The 24,367-nt window shown below is 38.5% G+C and overlaps 1 protein-coding gene across 11 annotated transcripts in view; it reads left to right on the top strand.

Moving 5' to 3' along the window:
* INPP4B (inositol polyphosphate-4-phosphatase type II B) overlaps positions 1 to 6,599 on the top strand; it is a 313,515-nt gene extending 306,916 nt beyond the window's left edge. For 8 of the 11 annotated variants that reach the window (XM_062637270.1, XM_062637267.1, XM_062637261.1 and 5 more), the window contains one exon: positions 2,068 to 3,454. In XM_062637270.1, the coding sequence (XP_062493254.1) occupies positions 2,068 to 2,242 (175 nt within the window). In that variant the 3' untranslated portion in view covers positions 2,243 to 3,454. Of the gene's footprint in view, positions 1 to 2,067; positions 3,455 to 3,496 lie in introns of those variants that run through there. The other 3 variants (XM_062637265.1, XM_062637263.1, XM_062637262.1) reach the window with 3 other exon arrangements.
* Positions 6,600 to 24,367: the final 17,768 nt, after the last annotated feature.

Below are 24,367 nucleotides of genomic sequence, written 5' to 3'. Positions count from 1 at the left end.
AAGGGAGATGCTCCACTCCCTTAATCATCTTTGTTGCCCTGCGCTGGACTCTCTCCAGCAGGTCCCTGTCCTTCTAGAACTGAGGGGCCCAGAACTGGACACAGTATTCCAGATGGGGTCTCACCAGGGCAGAGTAGAGGGGAAGGAGGACCTCTCTTGACCTACTAACCACCCCCCTTCTAATACACCCCAGGATGCCATTGGCCTTCTTGGCCACAAGGGCACAGTGTCGGCTCATGGTCACCCTGTCGTCCACCAGGACCCCCAGGTCCCTCTCCCCTACACTGCTCTCTAACAGGTCGTTCCCCAGCCTATACTGGAACCTGGGGTTGTTCCTGCCCAGATGCAGGACTCTACACTTTCCCTTGTTATACTTCATCAAGTTATTCCCTGCCCAACTCTCCAGCCTGTCCAGGTCTCGCTGGATGGCAGCACAGCCTTCTGGCGTGTCAGCCACTCCTCCCAGTTTAGTGTCATCAGCAAACTTGCTGATGGTACACTCAATTCCCTCATCTAAATCGTTGATGAATATATTAAATAATACCGGTCCCAGTACTGACCCTTGAGGCACTCCACTAGTTACAGGCCTCCAACTAGACTGCGCCCCATAGACTACAACTCTCTGGCTTCTCTCCTTCAGCCAGTTCACAGTCCACCTCACTACCTGATCATCCAGACCACACTTCCTCAATTTAGCTGTGAGGATGCTGTGGGAGACTGTGTATTAACTGGGTTGGTCTGAACACAGAGTTATTTCTTTTGGTATAAGCCACAGTGTTGACAAAGTCAGCATATCAAACAGTTCCTTGACAGTTTCTGAAAGAATTTTGTCTAAAATACTGTAAATGCAGTTCTTGCACCTTTCTTGCTATCCAAGCTCAGAAAACTCAACATTGCCTTTTAACATGCAGGTCAGAAGGGCAGGCTTTCTGTAACATGAAGTGATTGCTGCTGTCTTTGATGCACCCTTCTCATTTTACCTGGCATTGTGTGATATTACCTTTACTGTTCTGCAGCCTCTTTCTAGTCTGCCAGCATTTTCTTTCTTGAAAATCAGCATAACTGGGACATGTGCTGCTGAAAAAGCACTGTGTCGTAATTTGTATATGTGGTTATTCTTAGGTCCACAGGGAAAAATGGTGAGTTATCTTTTCATCCCAGAATATTCATAGTATATAGAAAAGTGAAAATCTTCTAAGTTCTTACTGGCCAAAGGACTAATAAGGACTCCTGAGTATATACCAATGAAGTTAAATTTGGAGGGATTGAAGGGTATAGTTGAACTATACATAATTCTACTTGCAGAGAAGCTACCAAGACTATAATAGAAGAGATTGACAGTGATTTGAAAGAATTCCTGCTGCTCTGACAGGACAGTGACTGTGCAACTTCAAGTGATTTAGTAGAAGTTTGCTGTGACCAGGTTAGTTCCTGGCTGAGTTGACTTGACAAAGGTATAAGGTAATTACAGGAATGTAGGTGTGAGCCTTTAAATAGAAAGAACTGCTGTTGACTTCCACCAGCACTGGTGATTTTTTTAAGGAGTCAATATACCATCATTTAAAACTGTTGAAGGATAGTTGTTAATTCTTTCAAAAAAGAGCACGTGCACATTCTATTTCTGCCTATATATTTCCTAATAAATAATGAAGCAGGACTGAAAAGCCTGCAAACACCATGGAGACAGTCTTTTGTCAGTGTTGCATCGTGACATATGCATGATCTTTTTTTCTTTGCTTCCTTAACTTTTTTTTTAACTTCTCTTATTTCATTTCTGTTTGGTGTGTGTGTGTTCTTTTTAGTGGTAGTATAGTTCATCTCATAAGTTATTTAATGTTAATTGTGAATACTACTCCAAGGCAACTAGCAGGCTTAATAACCTCTTAGACACCTGGTCATCGCGCTGCTCATATCAGCTGTAGACACAATAAATACATTGGAAGTACTTATCATAAATTTCTTTCATTGAAATGGTTATGTGGTTTCACTTTGTCAAAATACTTAATGTTGGCTTTCTTTGCTGTTTAAATGCTGTTCTGTTTGTTCCTAACTTCCCCTGTTTAACAGCAGACAAATCCAGGGAGCACTGAATGAATCGGATGATCCCGAAACAGGCTGTCTAACTGATAACAAGCCAACTTCTCGACACTTCTATCCTGTCGCCTTGCTGCTTGTCAGCTCACACTTGCTGGTTGTGTGGCTTATCTTAAGTCTTGCTTTGCTATTAGCCAAATATCAATAAACTTCACTTGTGTTCCTTTCTTTTCTACAAACAGCAACAAACTAACTTTAGAAAAAGGAATTGTGCTGTAATATTTCTACAATCTCAGACCCCAAGGATTCATCTTTAAGATAGCAATGACTGACATGTATTATGGTTTTGTTTTGTTTTTTTTACTAAACTTTAAGAAATATACTATGCATTGAGTGAATTGATTTGCTCTTTCTGTTTATGGTAAAGCTTTCCCACTTTAATTAGCTCAAAGAAAGCCCGCTTACAATGCTGTCACTGTATACAAGAAGATGTGGAATCCTGAATGCTTGAACTCCTCTTTCCAGAGTAATTAGTCTGACAAAAAAAAAAAAAATAAGAAGATTAAAAAAGAATTTGCACAACACAAACTAACCCCTAGACCAATATTTCAGGGTGGTGGTTTGTGAGACTTAACTTTCTCTGTATTATTTTCATTGCTACTAGCTGATGGGATCTTTTTTGTTTAACAAACGATTATTACTTTACTACAACTAACCACTTTCTGTCAAGTAACTAAATGGAATGGAGTAGGTTCTGTTTTGTAATGGAATTCACCTGTTTGTAATTGTTGCTTTAGTTGCTTTTGCTTTCAAGACACTTTTATATTCTTTTTAACAAATTCCTGTTTATGTCTTGATGCACCACTTTGGCACTTGTGACTTTTGTACTCTATGTGAAGAAACATCATTCCTTTCTAAAGCAGTGTTGCATTGGGCTGTTTGAAAAGCTTTTTTTTATTTTTCTTTTCCTTCATTGCAAAGCTGAACGTACAAGAAATGAAGCAGAGATGAAACTTTCCTTTGCAAATCTCTAGGGCCAGACTTAATAAAATGCCTTATTCCTAGAATACGCATTTTTAGGGCAATGTGTACTCTTAACATATATAGCAAACGATTTGGAAAAAAAACTATGAGAAGGTTTAAGAGACAAATATATTTATGGAATTAGAACAAATTAATAATTAAAGTATTTAAATTATTTTTACTAAACTTTAAAACCTCAAGGGCAAATATATTGGAGGGGGGGGAAATCTTATCACCTGTTTCTGAGGGCAATAACTGTACTGGGCCTGGCCTTGGATTTAATTTTGTAAGATGTATCATCACTTGTGGAAAACAGAAATGTAAAGTTGAATCTTTGTTATTTTTACTTCAACTGTTGCTGAAACTCTGCAATGAACAAATAAAGCGTATTTATTTATTCTGTGTTTCATGAAGTTGTACTTTTTCCCCCTTTCACTAGAGAAGGATGCCGCATAGAGAATGTGCTGAAGAATGTCAAATGCAGAAAGTATGCATTCAACATGATACAGCTGATGGCTTTCCCAAAGTACTACAGACCTCCAGAAGGGACATATGGAAAAGCTGACACCTAAGTTTAACAAAAATGTGATCAGGAACATACATCATGCTAATTAGTGAATATAAAAATCACTGTTTATAGCTTACTAATTGGGAATGTGTAACCAGTTGAGATGTTATTTTTATCAGGTTTCATCATTATACGTTAAAATAACTTCAGTTAGTTATTATGAAATAAAATACCATGAAAAGAAATGGACTGAATATTCTCAAAACCAAATATAGTCAACTCTTATTTGTGAAGTTGAAGGTTAGTATGACTCATACACCAGCTAGAATTAGTTATTTGGGTCATTTGATTGAAGATTACAGAGGCAAATGTCATTTGCTATAGTAACTGAGGTTAGCAATCTGCAAGGTGACATACTGACTACTCCGAACCAAAACCTGAGATTTGATTTAAGGGGTCTCTTACTGCTGAGAATAGTGTTTTCTGGAACCAGCATGGTACCAAGTTCTTGGTCACTAATGATGAAATCCTTCACGGAAGTGTTTACAAAAGATTCTAATGTTAATGCCTGGGTTAAATATAATTTTAGTAATTACATTTATCTTCTTTACATAAGCATGGTAGCTTCTTAATATGTTTTTAGTAATTACAGCCTGTAATTTCAGTAATTCCATTCTGATTCCTTGCAGTTTATTTGGATATATCATTCTTGGCTTGCTGTACCACAGCCAAGTAACACTCATTTCACTTTCTTATAAATCACATTGAAATCAGGGGGATTAATTCTTCAGTAAGGTGACCTGAATTTGACCTGTCCTGTTCACGTTTACTATAAACCCTTAAAACTATATGTTCTTTAGAGGTAAGGAAAATTAGTTATATATACAGGAGACAATGTATCTTCAGGCTATAAGGACATGTATGTTATTACAGAGCCTAAGAGATATCTTATGAGTAACCTGCTGTATTAGGACTAGTTAGCCACCGCAGCTGATTTATATCAACTTTGTAATGCTGCATATAGACACTGTAGGATGAAGAACTATCAGCTTTCAAAATGAATGTTAGTGCTTCTGCCAGCTTGTGTTAGTCCTGAAATCTGTCTTGCAAAGAACATGTGTTTTCTAATTGTGTCTATTTATTGCTGCCTTCTGCCTCCCAGAGAGAAATACAATTAACCCCCCCACTATTCACTGGTTACTGACCTTTATGTAATGCCTTAATTTTGAGAAAAAAAAAAATACCTGGAGCAGAAGTGTGAGAATTTTATTTGAATGAAACCACACTGGGAATGTGCACATCTGGAGGAAATTGTAATTACCATGGATAAAGAAGTTAATGTTTTCTTACTGCTATGGAAGTCAAAGAAATGTTAATGAACTGTGAGTTATAACTTGTTGCTTTTAATCCATTAATACCCATTACCTGGGTATAAATCTGTAACTATGCCATTAAAAATTATATTTAAGAGCCTGATTCTGCAAATTCTAATTGGATAGGTACATGCAGATGACCTAAAATTAAAGCCATCTTGTATATTTGCATGATCAGGCTTTGGGGCTCATAGAACATCAGGAAGAGACCCTTGTTCCAATATTCACTGACTTCAGTGAAGCCAGGAATTCACCTATACAATATGTTTACCTAACTAATTGGAACCTTTTTCAAAGAAAAGTGGGTCATTTAAATGGTGTGTTGGTGCATCTGTTGATTATTTTTTAATGCCCTGTCATGAATTACTTCTTTCTTCTTCTGGAATGTGTTACTTCGACAGGTGTCAAAAGAGTTGGTGTTGCATCATAGCTAAGCTCAGGCAGATGAGAATATAATGCCTTGATTTTTTCCTGTTGTGTAGCAGTAGAAGTGGGCACTACTCATTGGGTGGGTGGACGTGTTCATAAATTTTTGTTTGGGTCTTTAACTATAGCATAGCTGATCTGTACAGAACTTTTTTGTGGATATACGGAACCTAAGTCTTCCTAGGGCAGTAATGTAATGTTGTTCTGTTGCTGCACTAGTCCTCACTATCTGCTATGTTATTAGCTTAAAAATACCTACATGTGCAATTTAGAACTAGCAGTAAATTCCTTGTGCATCTCTGAAATAATCCTAGAGATGTACAGGAGAGAATGCTGCCTTCCTACTGTAATTCTGAAACCAGCTGTAAAAGTCTCTGTGGGGATGGTATTCACTGGTGAGTACTATGGTTTCCTGTAATTCTTCATTTCATGTCCCATGGGCATCCTGTCAAGTTCAAAATATGAAATTCTATAGATTGTCTTCTTATCAGGAAAATAGCCTTTCAAGATCTTGTCTCAGCACTTTAATCCCATTTTGGTTCTAAATTGCTGTTAACACTATCATGTTACTTTTCTATTGAAGATTTTTTCCCCATATATTTTCTGGGGGGTTGTTGGATGGGGAAAAAAAAAAAGGCATTGCATTCCTGTCCTTTTTTGTTTTAACAGCCTTTCCCATCATGTCTTCTGAAACTAAATAAAACAGAAAAGAAACCAAACCCCACATCAGTGTACTACAGTGAAACTTCATTGAGCTTGGGCCATTACAGAAGAGTAGGCTGGGTTTGAGCTGAATAGGCTGAACTTTTTTAAGCCAGTTGTTTTATAGGAACATGTTTTTGTAGGTCATGATACCCTTGTATAACCAACTGGTGTGGTTCAAAGTCTCCTAAAAGAGCCTTGTTGCTGCTTCAGTACTGAATCAGGCTCAAATGTTTCCTGGTTTGGTCATTGCCTGCTGTGGGCTACTGGAGGTCATACAAGCAAAGGCTGGGTCATTAAAGGAGAACTGTTAGCTGAGCATGGATTCCAAACAAGTGGGTTTTCTAGATTGCTTTTTATGAAGAAATAAAGAGGGTTTGCTGCAGTTTGATAGTTACATTACTTGGAGTACTCTTTGTGGAAGCTGCTTCAACCCCTGTGCATTGTTTGAATGCCTAACAGATGAGTTAAATCATCTTTGAGGTGTTGCACGTATCCTTGTAGTTCTCTGTGAGTAAAATTAAGCAGATGAATTTTCATGAACAAACTACACCATTTGTTTTGCAAAGGGTTAAGAGAAGTATTCTGATTTTGGTGGCAGATTCACAGAAGATGTTCCGTATCTCCTCTGTTAAAACTTTTCTAAGTTATGAAATAATCTACTTTGAGGGCAGAGCAGTTCTCAAGGGCTAGGAGATGAACCTCCAAAGATATATCTGGTATCTAAAGCTAAATCCTGCTCACTTACTGAGGACATTATTTGTAGAAATAAAGTCATCAGGATCTGCCTTGAGCATTCCTGAAATAAGGGCCTCTAGCTTTGAATATGTGTATAATGCATTACAGGTTTATATGGAGGGTTTGTACCACAGACTAGTGTCTAAATAGAGGTTAAAGTAGGTGTTTTTTTTTTCCTCAGAGTTGACTGTAATACTGTTACAATGCATAACATGCCTATACCTGATGTTATTAATTGGCCTTCTTTTAGGAAGTATAAAATATGTTCTTGTTTATACTTTGGCTTTTATAGAGCAACTAGGGGACAGAAGTTTTTCATTATGTTATCTGATTCGTGTCTATGTGAAGTTGTGTATTTTCATGGAATGCTAGCAATGTATGTATTATAAAGAAAAAACAATTTAGGAGGACAGCCAAAACAAAATGTTAACTGAGGAAGAGCCTTAATGTTAATTTTTTTGTGCTGTCTGGATTTTGGCGTTAGGTAAATGGAATAAGGGAATTAACAAATACTTTATGTGTCTAAATCAATCAGTCTTGATGAAAATTCACTTATTTATAGTGAAATAAATTGTAATGGTATTCTAAATCATTGCTAGTAATGTAAGTGGAAAAAAGTGCAACATATCATTTCGAAGCCCACTGTATAATATGCCTGTCAAGAGCTTCAGAAAATAAGCTTATTTTTATTTCTTGTTTAAACACAAGTTCCAGGAAATCCTGTAGGCCACTTATAAAAAGCAGAAAATGCACTGAACATCAACCAGTGTAGTAAAGAAAGAAGTGACATTAAAACTATGTAGCAAAATTACTTGTGGAATTAATGTATGTAATCAGTTAACAGCCTTAAATGTGTATCATGTCTGTTGGCTATGTTGTAAACTTGAAACCATTTATATCTATATTTATGCTTTTTCTAATTGTAAAGAAATTGAGCTGTACAGGCAATGCCATGAGACATGAACTTGCATCTTTTCACTTATTTGTAGCTTAAAAGCAGATGTCTACAATCAAAATGCTTTAAAATAATTTAGTGTCCTTCACAACAAAACTTACTTTGTCAATTGCATGTTAAAAAAAAAATAAATACGCAAATACCTTTTTAAAGCAGAAAAGAAAAAAAATCCCAGACTTCAGTCTCTGGAACATTGCTTTTGTTTTTCTTTAGTCACGCAGCACATTGACTGTTGTATTGCCAGAGCATTCAGCTTACACTCTGCAGCACTCAAGCATTTTTTAATCTCTCTCTTATAGCACCTGCTGAGTAAGTAATATAGCAACAATAAATTTCAGCATGATACTCATGATGCAAGATTAAAAACTTGCATTTGCTCAAATAAACATGAAACTTAATACTTCAGAATACATAAACCAGAGGACTGTTTTGAGCCAATACATTTATATTCCTAAGAGCTGGAACATAAAGCATGAGGTTTGTGTCCTGACAGGGAGGAAGAGTTGCAGTGGAAATCTGGCTGTGATAATAGAGAGCCCTGGATCTGTGTACTTGGGAATGCTGAGATTTGGACCGTACTGCTCTTACTTAGATCTCTAACTGCTTGCAGTGGTGTTTTGTATGCTTTCCGTGCACGCAAAGTACTTCAAAAGTTCTCAGCACTTCTCTTTTGTTTATGAATGGTCTGACTTTAAAATTTCTAAAATCCCCAGTTACTTTGGTACTTGTTTTCATTTTGTACAGCTATTCCTTGTAATGTTCCTGTCTCACACTCTGGAGCACATGGGGCTGTGTATAAGTAACATCAATAGCACTTCAGTCCATAGTGTGTGTTTGTTCAGAGAAATGAAGCACAACTATAGCAATTCAGCTCTTTATATTTCAGGATTTAGCATTTTTGTTTCATTGCTGTCTGTAAGCCATGTCCATTGTACACTGTGTGTATATTTTTATTTAAATAAATGTGATGTTTATTTTTTATGTTTCTGACTTATTTTGTTTGTGACTCATTTTTCATTTTCATTACGGTGGTGTTGCTCAGATCACACATGATGCTGGGAGTGGTTCCCTCCTAAAGGAGTCAATGGAAGCCTTCCCACAGGTCTCATCACTGCTAGGAGCAGATATTTGAGAATACAACAGTAAAAAGTCTGCAATGGCCATAAATTAATTGTTCCTATTATTCCTAGTCTTACTACAACTTTCATCTCAGAGCCAGGTGGGTCCTGCATTTTCTAATTTAAAGCAATGTTCATGTAAACATAAGGAAGCCTATTTCACATAACTATTGATCTGTGGAGAGTTATTCAATGTAACAGAGGTGGAATTAACGTCTTCCATTATTAAGACTTTTAAAACGTGATGTGGCATGCTGTGGTTGGTATTTTGTCTTCACTGTCTTAATGCTGGATGCTAGACATTGGACAATAAGTAAGGGTTGCTTCTGTGCTTTTTTTTTTTTTGAGCTGCTGTTGGTAACTAGATGTATTGTATGATCTGTCATGGCAGTGAAAAGTAAGTTCTCCATGGTTGGCTGAAATATAACACATAGGCCTTCTTTTAGGATGCATGATAAATGTGGCTCACCTTCTGTATTATTAGTGCTGTGATTAGAAGCTTGTTGCATACTTTACTTTCTCTGTTTATGTGTTAGCATGTTTAGTTTTATTGTGATATATAGCATGAAATTTTAATTCCCTGCAAGGTTCTTGATAACTCCCATTAGAAAGCACCAGGAACTAATGTTGAAAAGCTGTTAGCATTCAGCCTAGGAATTTTTTCTCGTAGTAATAAAAGTGGCAGTCTTTAAAAACTGCTTTGTCTCACTTTGCATGCTTATGGATTTTATCTTCCATGTCAGCTGGGAACCACTTTTCTCATGACAATGCAAGAGTGAAAAGGAGAAAGAGCCTACAGCTGTAATGAGATAATAGACTGGTATCATAGTAAAAACACATTTTCACCAATTCCCTTTCCAAAGGTACTTTGCATCATGTTTGAGTAGAAGTATGACCTGATGTTTCTGGACCACGGTCTGCAGTGGTCTGCATTGGGCTGTGTGTTGTTGGCACCGAGAGTATATGTACACAAATGCTGCTTCTGGGAGGCAAGTCCTTGAGAGCTCTCCTGTGCACTTAGTGTTGAATCTTGTATGGATCACAAACGTTCATAGTTGTGACAGCTGTTGTTAATGGAATTAAGGGCAGTAAGAGTCCAGATGCAAACTGGTCTGCGTGCTGCTTGCTTTGCCCAAATAAACAGACTCTATGCATTTCTGTGTAGGCTGTCCAAGCACAGCCCTAACCCCATACATAGATGAGAATTACACTTGCTCTGCTGCAGAAAAGACTTTTGGCATTGTTAGTGGAGATTATGTTAATGCTTCCAAATTAACTGGGGTAAGAATTTGGATTCAAAGAGTAGCTGAGATTATTTTTTTTTCTTGTGTGTATATATAGGTATGCACATGCATATTATATATACACCTGCATATTCTTGATATACTGTGGGATGGGGAAAGGCAGTTAAATAAGATCAAGTAAAAAACTGAAATTTATACTTCTAGCAGTTGAATACAATTTTGTTATTGAAAGTGTTGCACAAAAGGGCCTGTAGTATGGCAGATGTTAACTCTAATGGTAAGTTATTCCTGGGGAAAAACAGAAGGAGGGGGAAAAGGGCAAGAGAACATACTTCCCAGTGACTCACTAGGGGGTGTTTCCCAGACTGATTCTGCCATTCCTGTCAGGAGCCTTAAGAGCTCAAGCCTTGGGGTGATCATTCCTGCTTGTAACGCTGTCAGCAGTGACCAAAGTGGGCCTCAATCAGGGCAGTTCTGTCTGCTGACCAGCTGTGAGGCTTTGTGCATGTCTTTGAGTCTCTAATGGAAACCAAAAGCTACAACCGAGAGGCAGGAAGAGGGGGGAAGGAAGGGGAGAAGTCTTTGCCAGTGGCAATCAGTTCCTTTAAGTGCCTGACCTAACGGTATGGAGCTGCAGGTGCAAGCCTGTGAGAAAAACTGCATAAGAACAAGGGAAAAACACCGCTGTGTTCATTTTCTTTCCTCACCAAATTCCATGTGGATATCCATTTTTTGTGCAAGAATAATTTGTGATTGCTGTAATTTGCAGGACAAAGCAGTTTAAACTGCTGACTTGAACAGAGTTAGAACAACTGTCAGGCATAAGCACTGATTGCCACAACAGAATTTGCCCCTTGGGTGATACCACTCCTTAGAGGTTTTCTTTCAGTGTGAAACACATATTTCGAAACACAGAGAAGTTTGAGGTCTGATCCTGAAGTCATTAATCACAAGCAAAGGATCAAAAATTGGGCACTTCAGGTGAGAAACTCCAAGGACCAAGATTTTGATAGCAGACTCAGAAGCATTTGGATTCCTAGACTTTGGTTCAGAACTGTGAATGTCAAAAACTTCTTGTTTGTACAAGGCCACACACAAGAACTTGCTCATGGTCGTGGTCTGTGACTACTCTTTTAGTATGCATAACAGCTGATGGCAGTTTCCTGTAAATGATTATAATGAATAGCAAACTCTAGTGAACTTACACAGGGAAGTAAATATATGTCTTTAACATGGTCTGTTTAGAAAGGATATGTGCAGTAAAATGTTCAAAAGCATGTGAATGGGGGCTGGTTTTGTTAGCAAAATGTAGGCTTCCAACTTGTTTTGGGACTTACCAAAGGAAAATGTACATCTCATAAATAAAAGTTTAATTCTATTTTCCCTAGCGCTACTTCAGTCAAGGTAAGTTTTCTATGCAAATACAATTCTATTTTAATTCAGTTTCCTTCTGGTATGACAGATAGTAAGAAGCTCAGGTTAATGAAATATCATAATCTGTCTCTTAGTATTTTTCCAACAAGACCAGAATATCAGAAATAGTAATAAAGATGAGTCAGAAGGATGTTCATAAATTGGGTCATCTGACTTGGTTCTGTTTCCAGATGGAGACTTAAAAAAGTCTTTGTGGGAAAGAAGAGACTGATGTTAATGTGTGACATACAGACACACAGGACTGGTTTCCAGCAGCCAAATTCTCCTGCCTGCTCCGTAATATGGCAGCTCTCAATTAGGCTAAACTGGGGCACAGTAATCCCAAAAGAAACTTCACAATAAACCAGCCTTCTTACCACTTGGTTCCATGCACAATGTTTTAGTTTTAGGGAGCAATGGGCGAGAAAAACAACCCCAGCCACTCCACCCCCCGATACTGCACCATGGCTCCTGTATTCTCATCAAATATAGCAGCTGTATGACTATAATTAACATACTCAAGTTATGTGGTGGAACTCACAGTTAAGTTTATGGGATGTATATCAGAGACCCAGCAGATAAACAGCTGTAATAAGAGAGCAAAGACATCTCTGACTAGTCAAGGACAGATAAGGAAGGTCACAACCTAATCTGTACACCTTAAACTGCATTCAACTTTTGTCATCTCAGATATTCTTGGAGTTGGAATGTTTTGCTGCTTCGTGACTCTGGTAGCAGCTACGATGGAAATAGACTACCAGTTTATCAACATAAATATGAAAAATGTCCTTGAACAAACAACACGATTGTTTAAGAGCTGAGGCTGCTCAGCCAAGCAGGTGTCATGCATGTACATCCTCATACAGGCAAAATAATTTTGCAGAAAAATGGTTATACCACTTCGTTTGTTCTCACAAAAGGAAGGGACCATGACAGTGCTTACTGAGAATGTAAGAAGTGAGTGTCAGAATGCATCAAGGCAGTCTTTTTATGATTGATAAGCATTGTGTCTCTTGATTTCACACCCAAAGACTAAAAGACCTTTTAGAGGCTGATTACATGACCCAATATGAACAGAAATTACTTGCTTGTCCAGATAGGTTCAATATTTCTGCCATTCCACAGGAGCTTTTGATCCAAACCAAGCTAACTTGCGCCCTGAAAAACAACCAAAATCCCCAAACTCACAAAATATTGTTACATAATATAAACAGTGCTTTAAACAGCTACCTATAACTTCCAGTGACACAGCACCTCCACGTTTGTTGAAACAGAGGGTTATTAAAAAACAATAAATTAAACAAATCAGGACTTTTTAAATGTCAACATGGGGAAAAGAAAAAAGAAGTATTTCATATGAGTGGAAAGTAGCAGCTGTTAGCTGTTTTTTTTTCTGTGAATTAGTTTAAAGAAAAAAAGGTGAAGCACTCAGTTTATGTATTCATGGGCTTAATCAATGGACATCAGCAGAGATGTGCTCCCACACTTTTTAAAAATCAACAGGAAAGCATTGCACGCAACGCAATTCCCTTTTGCATTAAACTTATTAAGTCAAATCGATTTTTACGAGCACATACGACAGAGCTCTGGCACTTAATTCCTTTTGATCTTCTGCCTTCTAAATTCCATTTCACACTATGCTACAACACAGTTTATTTTTAACAGATAATTTGTTTGGACATTATGAAAGAGCAAATACACTTCTAGCAGTACTAAGGAACTAAAATGCCCGTCAAATTATTAACTGTCTGCATACACACACACACAAATAACCATTTCCACAAAGAGGAATTTTAGAGTTAAGAAACATGCCTAATTGTTATGTTCAAGAGCATGAAGCAGACTACCTACCTATACCGACTTACGCAAAGCCAGCATCAGAGATAACTCTTGCTAATTTCTGTGCTCAAAGAGCAACTTCCAGTTACCATAGCTGTTAAGTGTCTGGAGAAAGAGACTGCTATGAAGTGACAGGTTTTGAAGGGTAGCTCTTGTACCCAAATCAATGGATTTGTCTTTTAATTACAATTATGCAAACTCAAAACTCCACTATGATTAGTGCCTTGAAAGGTACATTTCCTAATTATGGATTCTTTTTCCAGATGACTGCTACTTAAGAGTTGGTATATGTCTTCTGTACAAACAATGTACATCTTTGGGATTAGGATTTTCATGCTGCTTACATTTTTCTGTGATGAGAATCATAAAATGTTTTAGATATTTCAATTACTGATCATGCTGTGATTATACTTTAGTAGATGGTTTTGTTTGTTTTAGTTAGAAAATGAGTAGTTCAGTGCTATTTAGTGATGGGCCTACAAACAGATCATTGTTCTCACAGGTGTGCTCCACATGTGGATCTTTGAACCAGTTTGAGCACCGAGGGTTTAAATACCCACAAAAAACTGGAATTGCATAAGACCCTTGAGCTACTGATGTCATGGACCCTCAGCAATGGCAGTGAACAAGATCGTGTGCTCAATGACAGATTAACTGCTCCACTTGCTTCATTTAGGGAAGTAGGTCTGGGAGAAGCGGATGGCATACTATCCGGGCCTGGGTCTGTGTGGATCTAGTAATCTTTGGATGTTTTCACTGTTCATGATTGCACCTCTATGGATGAGAAAAGCTGCCACAATCCTGTGGTCTGGTAAATATCTTGGCCTTTTTGTCTTACTCTATCCCCTCTTGGCTTCTTTTTCATTAATGATTAATCGTCTAATCAACTAGATATGAGTTCATGTTCTCAGAAAGGATGGTTTTACAGAAGATAACCAGATACATGAGAGATGCCTTCTTTGAATAGATACTCTGGTGAATCTGAATCGTCCATCTTTGAACAAAACCCAAGCACAATCAGCAACATAGAGATGTGACTCCATTTGAATGTTCTTGTACTTAGTTTTCCTCTGCCAGAATTTTTTGCAGTCTGGCTTCCTGCTTTTGCTGCTTGTTTGTGTAATAACTTGGGAACCTGGATGGAGAACCGGGTTAGGAGAACTGCTGTATGAACTTTGCCCTTTGAGCAGTTGCAGAACTCCTCGATAAAGTACTCTTTACTGAGTAAATGCAGGCTCAGTGAATACTGTATACAAGTCATGCTACTAGATGATACCTCCAAAGCAGAGATCAGATTCACCAAGAGAAAATTCTGCATCTCCACTTTGCTTTTGATATGCCTAGCCAATTGCAAATATAAGGGACTTCAGTAAAATGTAGGCTCTGTGAATCACTTCAGATTTTATTACACAGTAGGGGTAATACGCACATTAGCCTTTTCAGATGAAGGCAGTGATAAGTAGAACACCTGCTTCTCCTAGGCCTGAAAAATTTATATTTTAAAATGAGTTTTCATGAAGCTTTGTTAAGAAGGCAAAGTTATGATGTGGATTCAAGCAAGAACACCAAAGCCCAGACTCCGTAGTAAAATTATTCTAAACATGAGCCAAAGAGATCAGAAACTACCCACCTAATCTTCTGCAGGATAATCAAATGCAGTTCAGAGAATGTCAGGTATAATTGCCACTTACCTTCTTCAAAATGCACATTTGTTTTATCTCTCAGCTATAGAGCACATTTTGATCTGACTTTTGTTCCATTTCTTTAACTTGGGCTTACATCTTGCATCCACACTAGGATGAATGTAGATAAACTTCAAATTTGCAGGTGCACACTTCATTTACCCTTTAGTAGAAAGTCGCCTGGTCATCCAGTAAAGTTTTGAAGTAGCACGTGCTGTAAAAATACAGTGTGCACCCACAAATACGAAGTTACCCTAGCTTGTGGAACACAGAACAATAAATATGACAACAGGAAAAAAAAACAAAGTGTGCTTTGTAAACAATATTTGTACAATGTTATTTGTACACAACCCAACCCAGGATTTTGGTGAAGTCTTTATATAAATTTTTAAATCAAGCAAGCAAGCAAATAATTGCTAAATTGGAACACAAAGTATGTCAGTCTTCAGGATTCTATTTTTGTTCCAACTTTCATTTTGGAAGGTATGGTTTATTTTGGGTGGCTTGCAGGTGGAGGATGACTCCTAAGGTTTTTCTGATAGGTTATTTTCAATTTGTAATGGGGCCATAGCCCAGTGGACAATTTATTCATAATGTGCATTAAGGGGGAAGGGGGGAGAAACAAACAAACAAACCCATTTCTCATTCCATCTGAAATCAGATATTAAACAAATGAAAAAGTTAGGAAAATTAGCCAAATCTGTCAGGAAAACTTCAAGTATCCTGGGTGTTGGCATTTTTGATCAGCATGTTTAAAACTTAAAAACTAGAATAGCAAGCTCAGCCCTCTTGCATGGTAGTAAAGACTATTTTTCCACTTCAACAGTTTCCTCAATCATTTTCTCCTAGTGCACTGCTCAGTACATGACTGTATTTGACAAGGAAATGTGTCATAATATCTGCTATTAATGTAATGTATTACTGAAACACCAAAATGAAGATGAATAGCAATTAATGTAACTTAAATTCTAGTTCAGCACATAAGGTAGATAGAAGTGTGTTATATCTATTCCTGTTTTAAGCAGCTGCATATTTGTACTTACACACCTTTGCTCTCCTAAAGCAATCCTTGTCACAGCAGCTTGACCTTGGAATGGCGGCAGTATGTTAAGCTCCTCTATTACTTTGTCTAGCATTTGCTACAGCTTTTTATTGCCTGATAATTTTCATCCTCTCCCACTGTCTAGAAAAGGACATAAAGCAAAAGGGCAAAAAGTATAAGGGGATTAGTGTAGTGCACAGTAATATATATTTTTCTCCATAACTATGTACATATATATTGTGCACCAGTGGGAATACAGAGACATCACACATTTTTCTCTGTGCCTTATTCTACAGCAAATTACGCTCATTGTGATGATATATTCTAGAGGCTGAGATGTAGACTTCAGCAGTGAAAACAGTACTGATCACACATTTCCAAGCTGCTAACTGTATTGAGATTTTTGCAGATGGCTCGGGATATAATACATTGCCATTGCAGTGCTAAGACTGCAATCTAAATCCAGTGCGACTTTATTTCTTTTGATCATCTGAAGTAATTGTGATGAATTCCACACATTAATGTCTTAAAAAAAAAAAAAAAAAATTGTGTTTCTTTCAGTGATAAATTAGGTATCATTAAGACTATCAAATTTTAAAATTACATGTTTTGTTTAAGGTGGATCTTTTCTTTATTATACTTCCATATTTTATTAGTTATATTTGTAGGTAGTCGATAATTCATTCACTGTTTCTTTTCCCTGCAGAGAGTTTTGTAAGAGATTATTTATATCTGAACGTACCACAACAAAGACAAGACAAACAATAGCCCAAATAGATGGATATGGGGAAAAAAGTTGTGCGCTTGTTTTATGTCATGTCGGATCTTATCATAACTGATAGAAGAATATAAATTAAAAGCAAAGGATTTAATTTCACATGTGTATCCAGGTATAATAGGCAAAACCAGCAGTTTCCTATTACGTCCATAAGTGGGGAAGGTCAAAGAAAATACTTATAATCCAACCATACCTGTCTGGAAGGATATGGTTGTTATAAAGCAATGATACAATTGAGAAAGCATATTTTTGAAGGTATTCTACTGTTATAAACAGAACTAAACTGTATTCTACTGTTACTAAACAGAAAACAATGCCATGATCAAACCACTTTCACAATAACTTATTGCTGGACTGAAGTTAAATCATAAAATCAATCGAATCATTAAATTAATCATAATGTCCCTAAATGTTGAAGAATTTCGTTGTCCAAGTACAAAATCCCACTGAAGAAAATCAGCTTTATTCTATAGAGTTTCCTAGGGCTTGCGGACAGAAGAGATGATCTGTTCCATGCTTTATATTATAAGAGGTACTTATACTTTAAACCCAAATACTTTAGTTACACTAAAGGACTTTACTCTTCAGAAATATTAAATTAATTGCTTGCAAAACCCAGTGTTTATCATAAGCACCTTTGGCCTTTATTTTAGTTTGCCATGAATCAGGTAAAATATGCCCAGATAATCACGCATAGCTGAGAGCAAGAAAAATCCCAAGGCCATTGCCAATTTGTCTTCGGAAAATTTCCATTTGATCATGAATGAGACCCCATCCATGCATAAAGACTCAGTAGGGTATGTAAGAAGCACCTGTGAGCCTTCTCAGAGCATGGGTCTCATATACTGTTCTTCACCAGTCATGGTTACTGAATCAAAACCATCTAGTACAAGAAATTGAAGCTGAAGCTTGGCCATGTTTGGATAAAGGAAAGAGCACTGTGCATCTTAGCTCAGATTAGGTTCAGGTGAGGTAATCCTTAGTTTTAGGATAGGCAATTCAAAACCAGCAAGTTGAAATACATAGTCAGGGGGTTTACGATAAAGGGGAGACTGAGGTACAGGGTTATGTCACCTAACTTTTGTTGCCTAATTTTAGTCTAGTTGTCATTTATATTCGAAGGAGAGAAATAGTCACAGCCAGAAACATCTTAAATCCAGCTCTTTGAGGAATGTGTGAACTGTCTTCTAAAGGTGCTGATCTCTTCTGGTTAGGAAGGGACTAGATGAGGAGTTTTGAAAAATAGTTCAGATTAGTGTCTGAATCCTGGCCACAGCACCTGCCAGCTGCCACTGCTGTTCAGCTGGGGGGGGGGGAAGCTGTTCAAAAAGAAGAAGGAGCCTAAGATGTATTAGAATAGGTATTTTCAAGAACCCTAAAGGTGTGAAAAGCAAGATAAAAGCTGTTTTAAGGAAGCCAACATAGGCTTGTCGTGATAAGTTCGTATTATGTTGACAGTCTGCAAAATTCAGTACCAAAAATCCTTTTGAATAATCGGGAAGCACTTCTTGCATTTAACCAGCTACAGCTTTCACTCTGGAGTGACATTAAGAATAAGCAAGTTATTTATGGCTATAGCCCGTAATCCATTTGCAGACGAGAGAGTAATATTAAAAGTTGGCTATTGGTCAAGCTGCTTATCTACTTTCAATTTTTTACTAGGTGAAAGAAAGTTTCAAAATTAGTGGTAAATAAAATGCATGCTTTCCCATTTCAGGTAGGGACTCTATTGGCTCCTTCTCCATGTGCTAATTCAATCTCAAAGCATGTGCTGAGCTGTAATGCCAAGTTTTTTAATCTGTAAAGGTGACAAATCTTTGTTATTATAAATTGTGTGGACAGCACAGCAGGTAAAGCCATCAGCCGGACACCCACCAGCCCTGTGACTTGGAGCGGCAGTGGAGGGAATGCAGGACCACCATTTTAGGGGAAGAACAAACAGCCACATTGCTTTAAGCATCCCAATTGTGACATTAAACTGTCAAATAAAGCAGCAACATGAATACCATGTACTGGATTCCTCTCCTCAGGGACCTGCTTCTCTGAGTCTCCAGGAAGTGTAAGATGTTGCCCAGATTTGCAGTGAAATTACACATTATTTACAGCGGTGCTGACAAGAAATTTGTTGGCATTTTTCAAATCTGCACTATCATAAAAAGCAATGACATCACAGGTTGGCTGCCCCAGGTGTCCTCTGGCCTGTGCCCTGCCAAAATGGCTTCCTTGCATGCTAAAGGAAAAGAGATGAATGAGGAGGTTCACTCTTTGGAGGTTGCAGGTTGCAGCCTGTCAGTGAAATAACAAATACTCAGCACTTCTGAGAAACCTCTTTTAATGTCCTCTACTTCTCAGTCATTTAAATACTAAGAACTGGAATGGTAGTGGAATAGCTATTTAAACAGAGGGGTTTGAGCAACCATCCCAAACATAATCAATTTTTTTTAATATATTCTCCCCCCCCCCCCCGTATTTCTCAGCCCTTCCAGATATATTTAAAATGTAGTCACTAATGAAAGCATCCTTGAGTTTAATCGCTCCAGTGGCAAGCAGAGCAGAGCATGTTGGGTCCAGTGCCAAAGGAATTGGCACAGTGAAGAAAAGCCATTGATCCATGTGCTTCCCCAGTGCCTTGCAGAGAACCACTTCATCACAGACAGTGTATGCATGCAGCCACAAACATTGTTAGTATCTGGGTTAGAGAACTGGGGTCTCTAGATATACCTTGGTGAAATCCTTTGTAATTTGAGAGGTAGTCAGGTACATGGAAAGACAAAGCTCCTAGCGGGAGGCAACATCTCATGTTGATCTGCCCCACCTCAGCGTATGGCTGCCATCATGTAGAGAACTCTGACCTGCCTTCCTCAAAGGCAGACTCTCCAAGTGCCTGAGAGGGTTTTCCAAAGCTGGGGGGCACCCTACAGGTGGGCACGGCTAGCTGTGACCCTCTTGCAGAAACTCCTCTGGGCTGTGCTGCTGCAGGGGTAGGAGAACCTTCTGAAACGTGTGGGGAGGTGAGGAAAGCTCTGCAATCTGCTTATGTGTGAGGTAGCTCATCCGGATGAGGTGCGAGGCGCGGGAGCACACAGCCACAGCCCCGGAGGCCATGACAGTCGCAAGGCTTCTCCCCAGAGGCGGCGGGAGGGCTCCGTGGTATTCCCTCCCAGGAAGCGCCACCTATCGGTGAGCTCAGAGCACCCTGAGGTAAAGGCTTCACCTTGACAGAGCGGACGAGGCGGAAGATACATTTTCAACGTTGTTTCCTCCTTTTGCCTTAAAAAATCAGAGCTCTAAGTACGCTTTGTTTTAAAGACAAAAAGCACCACCACCACCACCACCCCTCCAGCTTTTTCTACTGAAGACGCGTGCCACAAGGTCTTTCTGCTGCTGCCGTGGTGTGTTTGTTTTGAGGGAAGGCGCAAGAGGCTGCCCTTCAGGGCTGTGGCGAAGTCAAGGGGTGGTTGTGATGGGGTGTGCAGAGGCTGCTGCTGTCCCCTGGCAGGGACCAAGCATGGCCTCAGGGGATGGAGCACGCTAACAGCGAGTTGTTAGCATTTCCAAGGAGGGGGTGTGTCAAAGGTGTGTTTGTGCAGCATGGCCAGGGATGGCAAGACTGCAAGAAAAACTTGCAAGCTTCACAACTTCAGAGTCCACCTTGTTAGCTAACGGCATGTAGAAGTGAGTACCTTTAATTCTCTTTTATTTTTAAAAATCCTCTTACAGAATATAAAAGAACAATCCAGACCAACCTGCCTGTGGCAGATTCAAGGTTATATATAGGTGGATAGTTGTTCTGGCTACAAACACAGCATCATTCAAGTTCCTTGAACTGCTAAAATGCCACCCCTGCAGGGTGGCAGGCTTTGCTGATTCTTGCAGTGGAATCTGTTAGCATGTTCTTCCAGGTCCATGGTCTTTGCCCACAAATATGTTACCTCGGGAAGTAAAAACTGAAAATGCCATATCCTTGGCATTGTCTGCACCCTGATTTTTTAAAATTTTCTTTATCCAGCAAATATTAGATATTAAAGTAGCACAGAAAACTATTGTTAAAAATTCATGAGGGCTTAAAAATCTATAGATTTATAACTTTTTTCTACTCTGATTTCATACTCTTGGAGTTTCTGGAGTTCATGGGAGTGCTTACTGCAGGTGTCATGCGGATTAATCAGTTTTCCTTTGAGTGGGGCGGTGAGGGTTCACTTAGCATTTACACAAAAAGTTAGCATTGGGCGAGGACTTTTCTGGATCAGACTCTTGCATATTTTCTTTATGTCTGTAACCATTTGTTCTTGTTGATGTAGACATCATGTTTCATTAAGTGCTGTAAAAGACAATGTTACCTTATTGCTACCTTCCCGATATGTTGTCTTCAGGAATCATATCAGGGCCCTTTGGCATACGAGATTTCAGTGTGGGATTTTAATAGCCTTCTTGGTCTCTTGAGACAACGGTGGTCCTGAGATTTCAGTTCTTTGTAAGCCTGCTTACAGAATTAATGATGCCTGACAAGGTATGTGGATTGTGAAAGCTATCGTGTTGTTTTTTCACATTTCCTGGACACATGCCTCAGGTGAATACACGTGTGACATACAAAATGTAAAACTTACAGGAAATGTTTGTTCAAGCACTGCAATTTAGTAAACGCTTAACTCTGTGTAGCAGTGCCTTTTTTTTCATGTATGCAGTCTATTAAATTCACTGTATGACATACAAGCTGTTACAACCTGACATAGATAGGATCTAAAAGAAATACTTAAGGCTTAATTTTTTGTTTTCTTGAAATGAAATGAACTTTTGCCAGGGTTGCAGGCTAGAGATTGTATTCTAGTGCAAAATATAGCAAATGCATTTACTATTGATTCTTGTTATTCATAGGCCATGAGTCACACCTGCATAAAAGCAAATAGTTCACTGCGGTTAGACAGCAGTTAACATACAAGATAGGCACCATCAGAAGTTAAGATTCTTATCTTTCAAATCATTGTCAGGTTATGTGATACAAATGAACTTGCAGTGTGATGGTATATTCAACAGAACTGTTATCTATTCTTTTTTTCTCCCTTGAAATGACTGTAAACCCTGCCTTATCTGGAAGCAATCTTGTCCTAATTTTGTTCTGGGAACTCTGATGTAAGGAAGATTTTGGGTGCTCGTTTGTGGTAACAGCTGAGGAATTTGAGACTGCAAGAAAAGAGCTGAGGTGCTTGAAAGTCTCCTGCAGTTAGGTAGGACCAATCAATGTGTGACACTACTTTTGGGCTTAGATTCTGAAACGGCCTTTAGTCATATGGGCTACCAGGGCTCTGGCAATGTTACCAGAGTTCACCAGAGAACAAGAGGATTCTTCAGGTGCCCTGTGTCTGAGGACTCTGTAGAACACCATGACTTTTCATGGGAAAGAAATATCCCATAATGCCACCAGGCTTACAGTGTCAAAGTTAAGGCATTTTTGAGCTAGCATTTGTCTAGAATTTTCTCCTTTTGACCCCATGGTGACGTTAACCCAACCTATCAAATAAAGCAATTTTATTGCGTATGTGCAATGAACACAGTATGTTCCAGAAGTCTGTGCCTCAGTCTGCATGCCTGTACTTAGGTAGTGAACGTGAGCTGTAGACAGGCAGGTCTTTCAAGCATGTAAAACTCTTGATGCTGTGTCCAACATTTAATAGACATATGCACAATTACTGTCAGCACTGGCACTGTAGTGTCAGGATTTTTGATTGAGGATAGAGCAGTCTCAGGTCAGAGATGCAAGCTGAACACAGAAATTTAAAACGGACAATAGTTTCAAGTGTAAATACAGACATGCTGGGAAAAGGGCAAGCACATATTAACATTGTCTGTGCTCAAGGTTCCAGAAGTGGCCTCTGTAACATTGTTCCCACAAAATATTTTGTACATGTTGGTGCAGCCTTGTTTTTGTGCACTCTCCATGCTGCACGCATAGAATAGCTTGAGAATACACAGCTAGAAATTCATGGAGTCTGTGCAAGAGATCTCCTAAAACTTCCTATTGTGTCTAGCAGTACAAGAGTATTTTCTGAAGCAGTGATGTGTCCTGAGGGGCGACTTTGACTGTTTGTCTCATAGTCTGTAAAAATCTACTCTGCTTTTCTCAGAAGAGTTCTTGGTTTTACTTGCCTGTACAAATAAAGGAAAATTGACACTCCTGAATTAAATAATTGAATTATGGATCAGTATGTGATGCTGTACTTAACAGACAACAGTGTGGAGATGCTTGTTTCAATTATGAAGTATAAGCTATGAAGAATTTCTTCTTAGCCATGGAAGAGAGAGAAATTAAACAGCAGTTGCTTGAGCTATGAAACTAAACTATTACATGTTATAAAAAGGCAGTGAAAACCAGGGGAAAATGTATTATTAGCATAGACAGGCCTGTCTGCTGAGGAAAGTGACTGGCAAAAATTTGCTTGCAGGACTTTAAAAGGTGTGTGTGGTGTCACATAAGGAACAATTAAGCAGATTGTTGACACACAGTGTGGTTTGGTTTTGACTGTTCCTCCTTACAGTGAGCTATTGTTATGACAGTGATTTCCCTGCCTTCAGTTTCACATACAGAGGTGGACGTGTCATTAGCAGTTACAAGCATTTTGTTTTTTGCTTCCACTACCTTGAAATTTTCTGTCACTTGGTGCTATGAAGCTTATGTCCTTGATCAGTGTATATGAGGGACAATTAATTTTATCTAGAACATATACTTTCTCGTTTGTTTCATGGCTGCAGTCTAGCAGCTAATTTCACACTAAAGACCTAATTACGTTACCTTTCCTGGCATTTCTCCTCTGCTTAAAGCATTCAAAAAGGCTGTATAACTGTTCCTGAAGTCCTCATTGGAGTTGAGAAAAACTTGCCTGGCAAGGAAATACTTTAAGAAATAAATGTGAACGCATGTGTATTTTAAATACTGTTGAGTTCTTATGGCCTAATGAAACAGTATAATGCTATTTTAAAATGTAAGTGCTCTGTCACACACTTCTGTAGTGCTGGAGCAGCAGACATAATTAGTAGTGACAGACCTATAGTGAGCTCCACAGAGCTGTCTCTCTCTTAGCTGAGATTTCTTTACACTGGAAGAAAAAAAAAATTAGATGGATATGTAATTTTTTAAAGATATTTTTGTCTTTTGTATATTCCAGTATCTTTCTGTTTCAACCAAAAATAAAGTCTGGAGTCCCCTGAAGTCTGAATTTACTGAATTAACTCCAGTAAAGTCAAGGTTCTTATGTCCATTTCTTGTTTCACATATCTCTCTCCCCCATGTTGGTAAAGATTCCAGTGTGGTATAAATTAAGCAAATTTCTTGTGTGAAGCCAGTGAAGTGTGGCAGCATTAATATTCTGCTACTAAATAGAGTACTGCAGCTCTAAATTTCTAAGCAACACACAATGGCATTGCAGCCAGTGTTACTAGGATAACCATTTCTTGTCCCTGCTTTTCACTGCCTCCTCTTTGACCACTTCTTGGAGCA

Source organism: Pezoporus occidentalis, unplaced genomic scaffold, assembly GCF_034315485.1.
Source record: "Pezoporus occidentalis ecotype Australia unplaced genomic scaffold, CSIRO_AGI_Poc_V1 ctg51, whole genome shotgun sequence".
NCBI classification, from domain to species: domain Eukaryota; kingdom Metazoa; phylum Chordata; class Aves; order Psittaciformes; family Psittacidae; genus Pezoporus; species Pezoporus occidentalis.
This window is presented reverse-complemented; position numbering and strand designations above follow the sequence as displayed.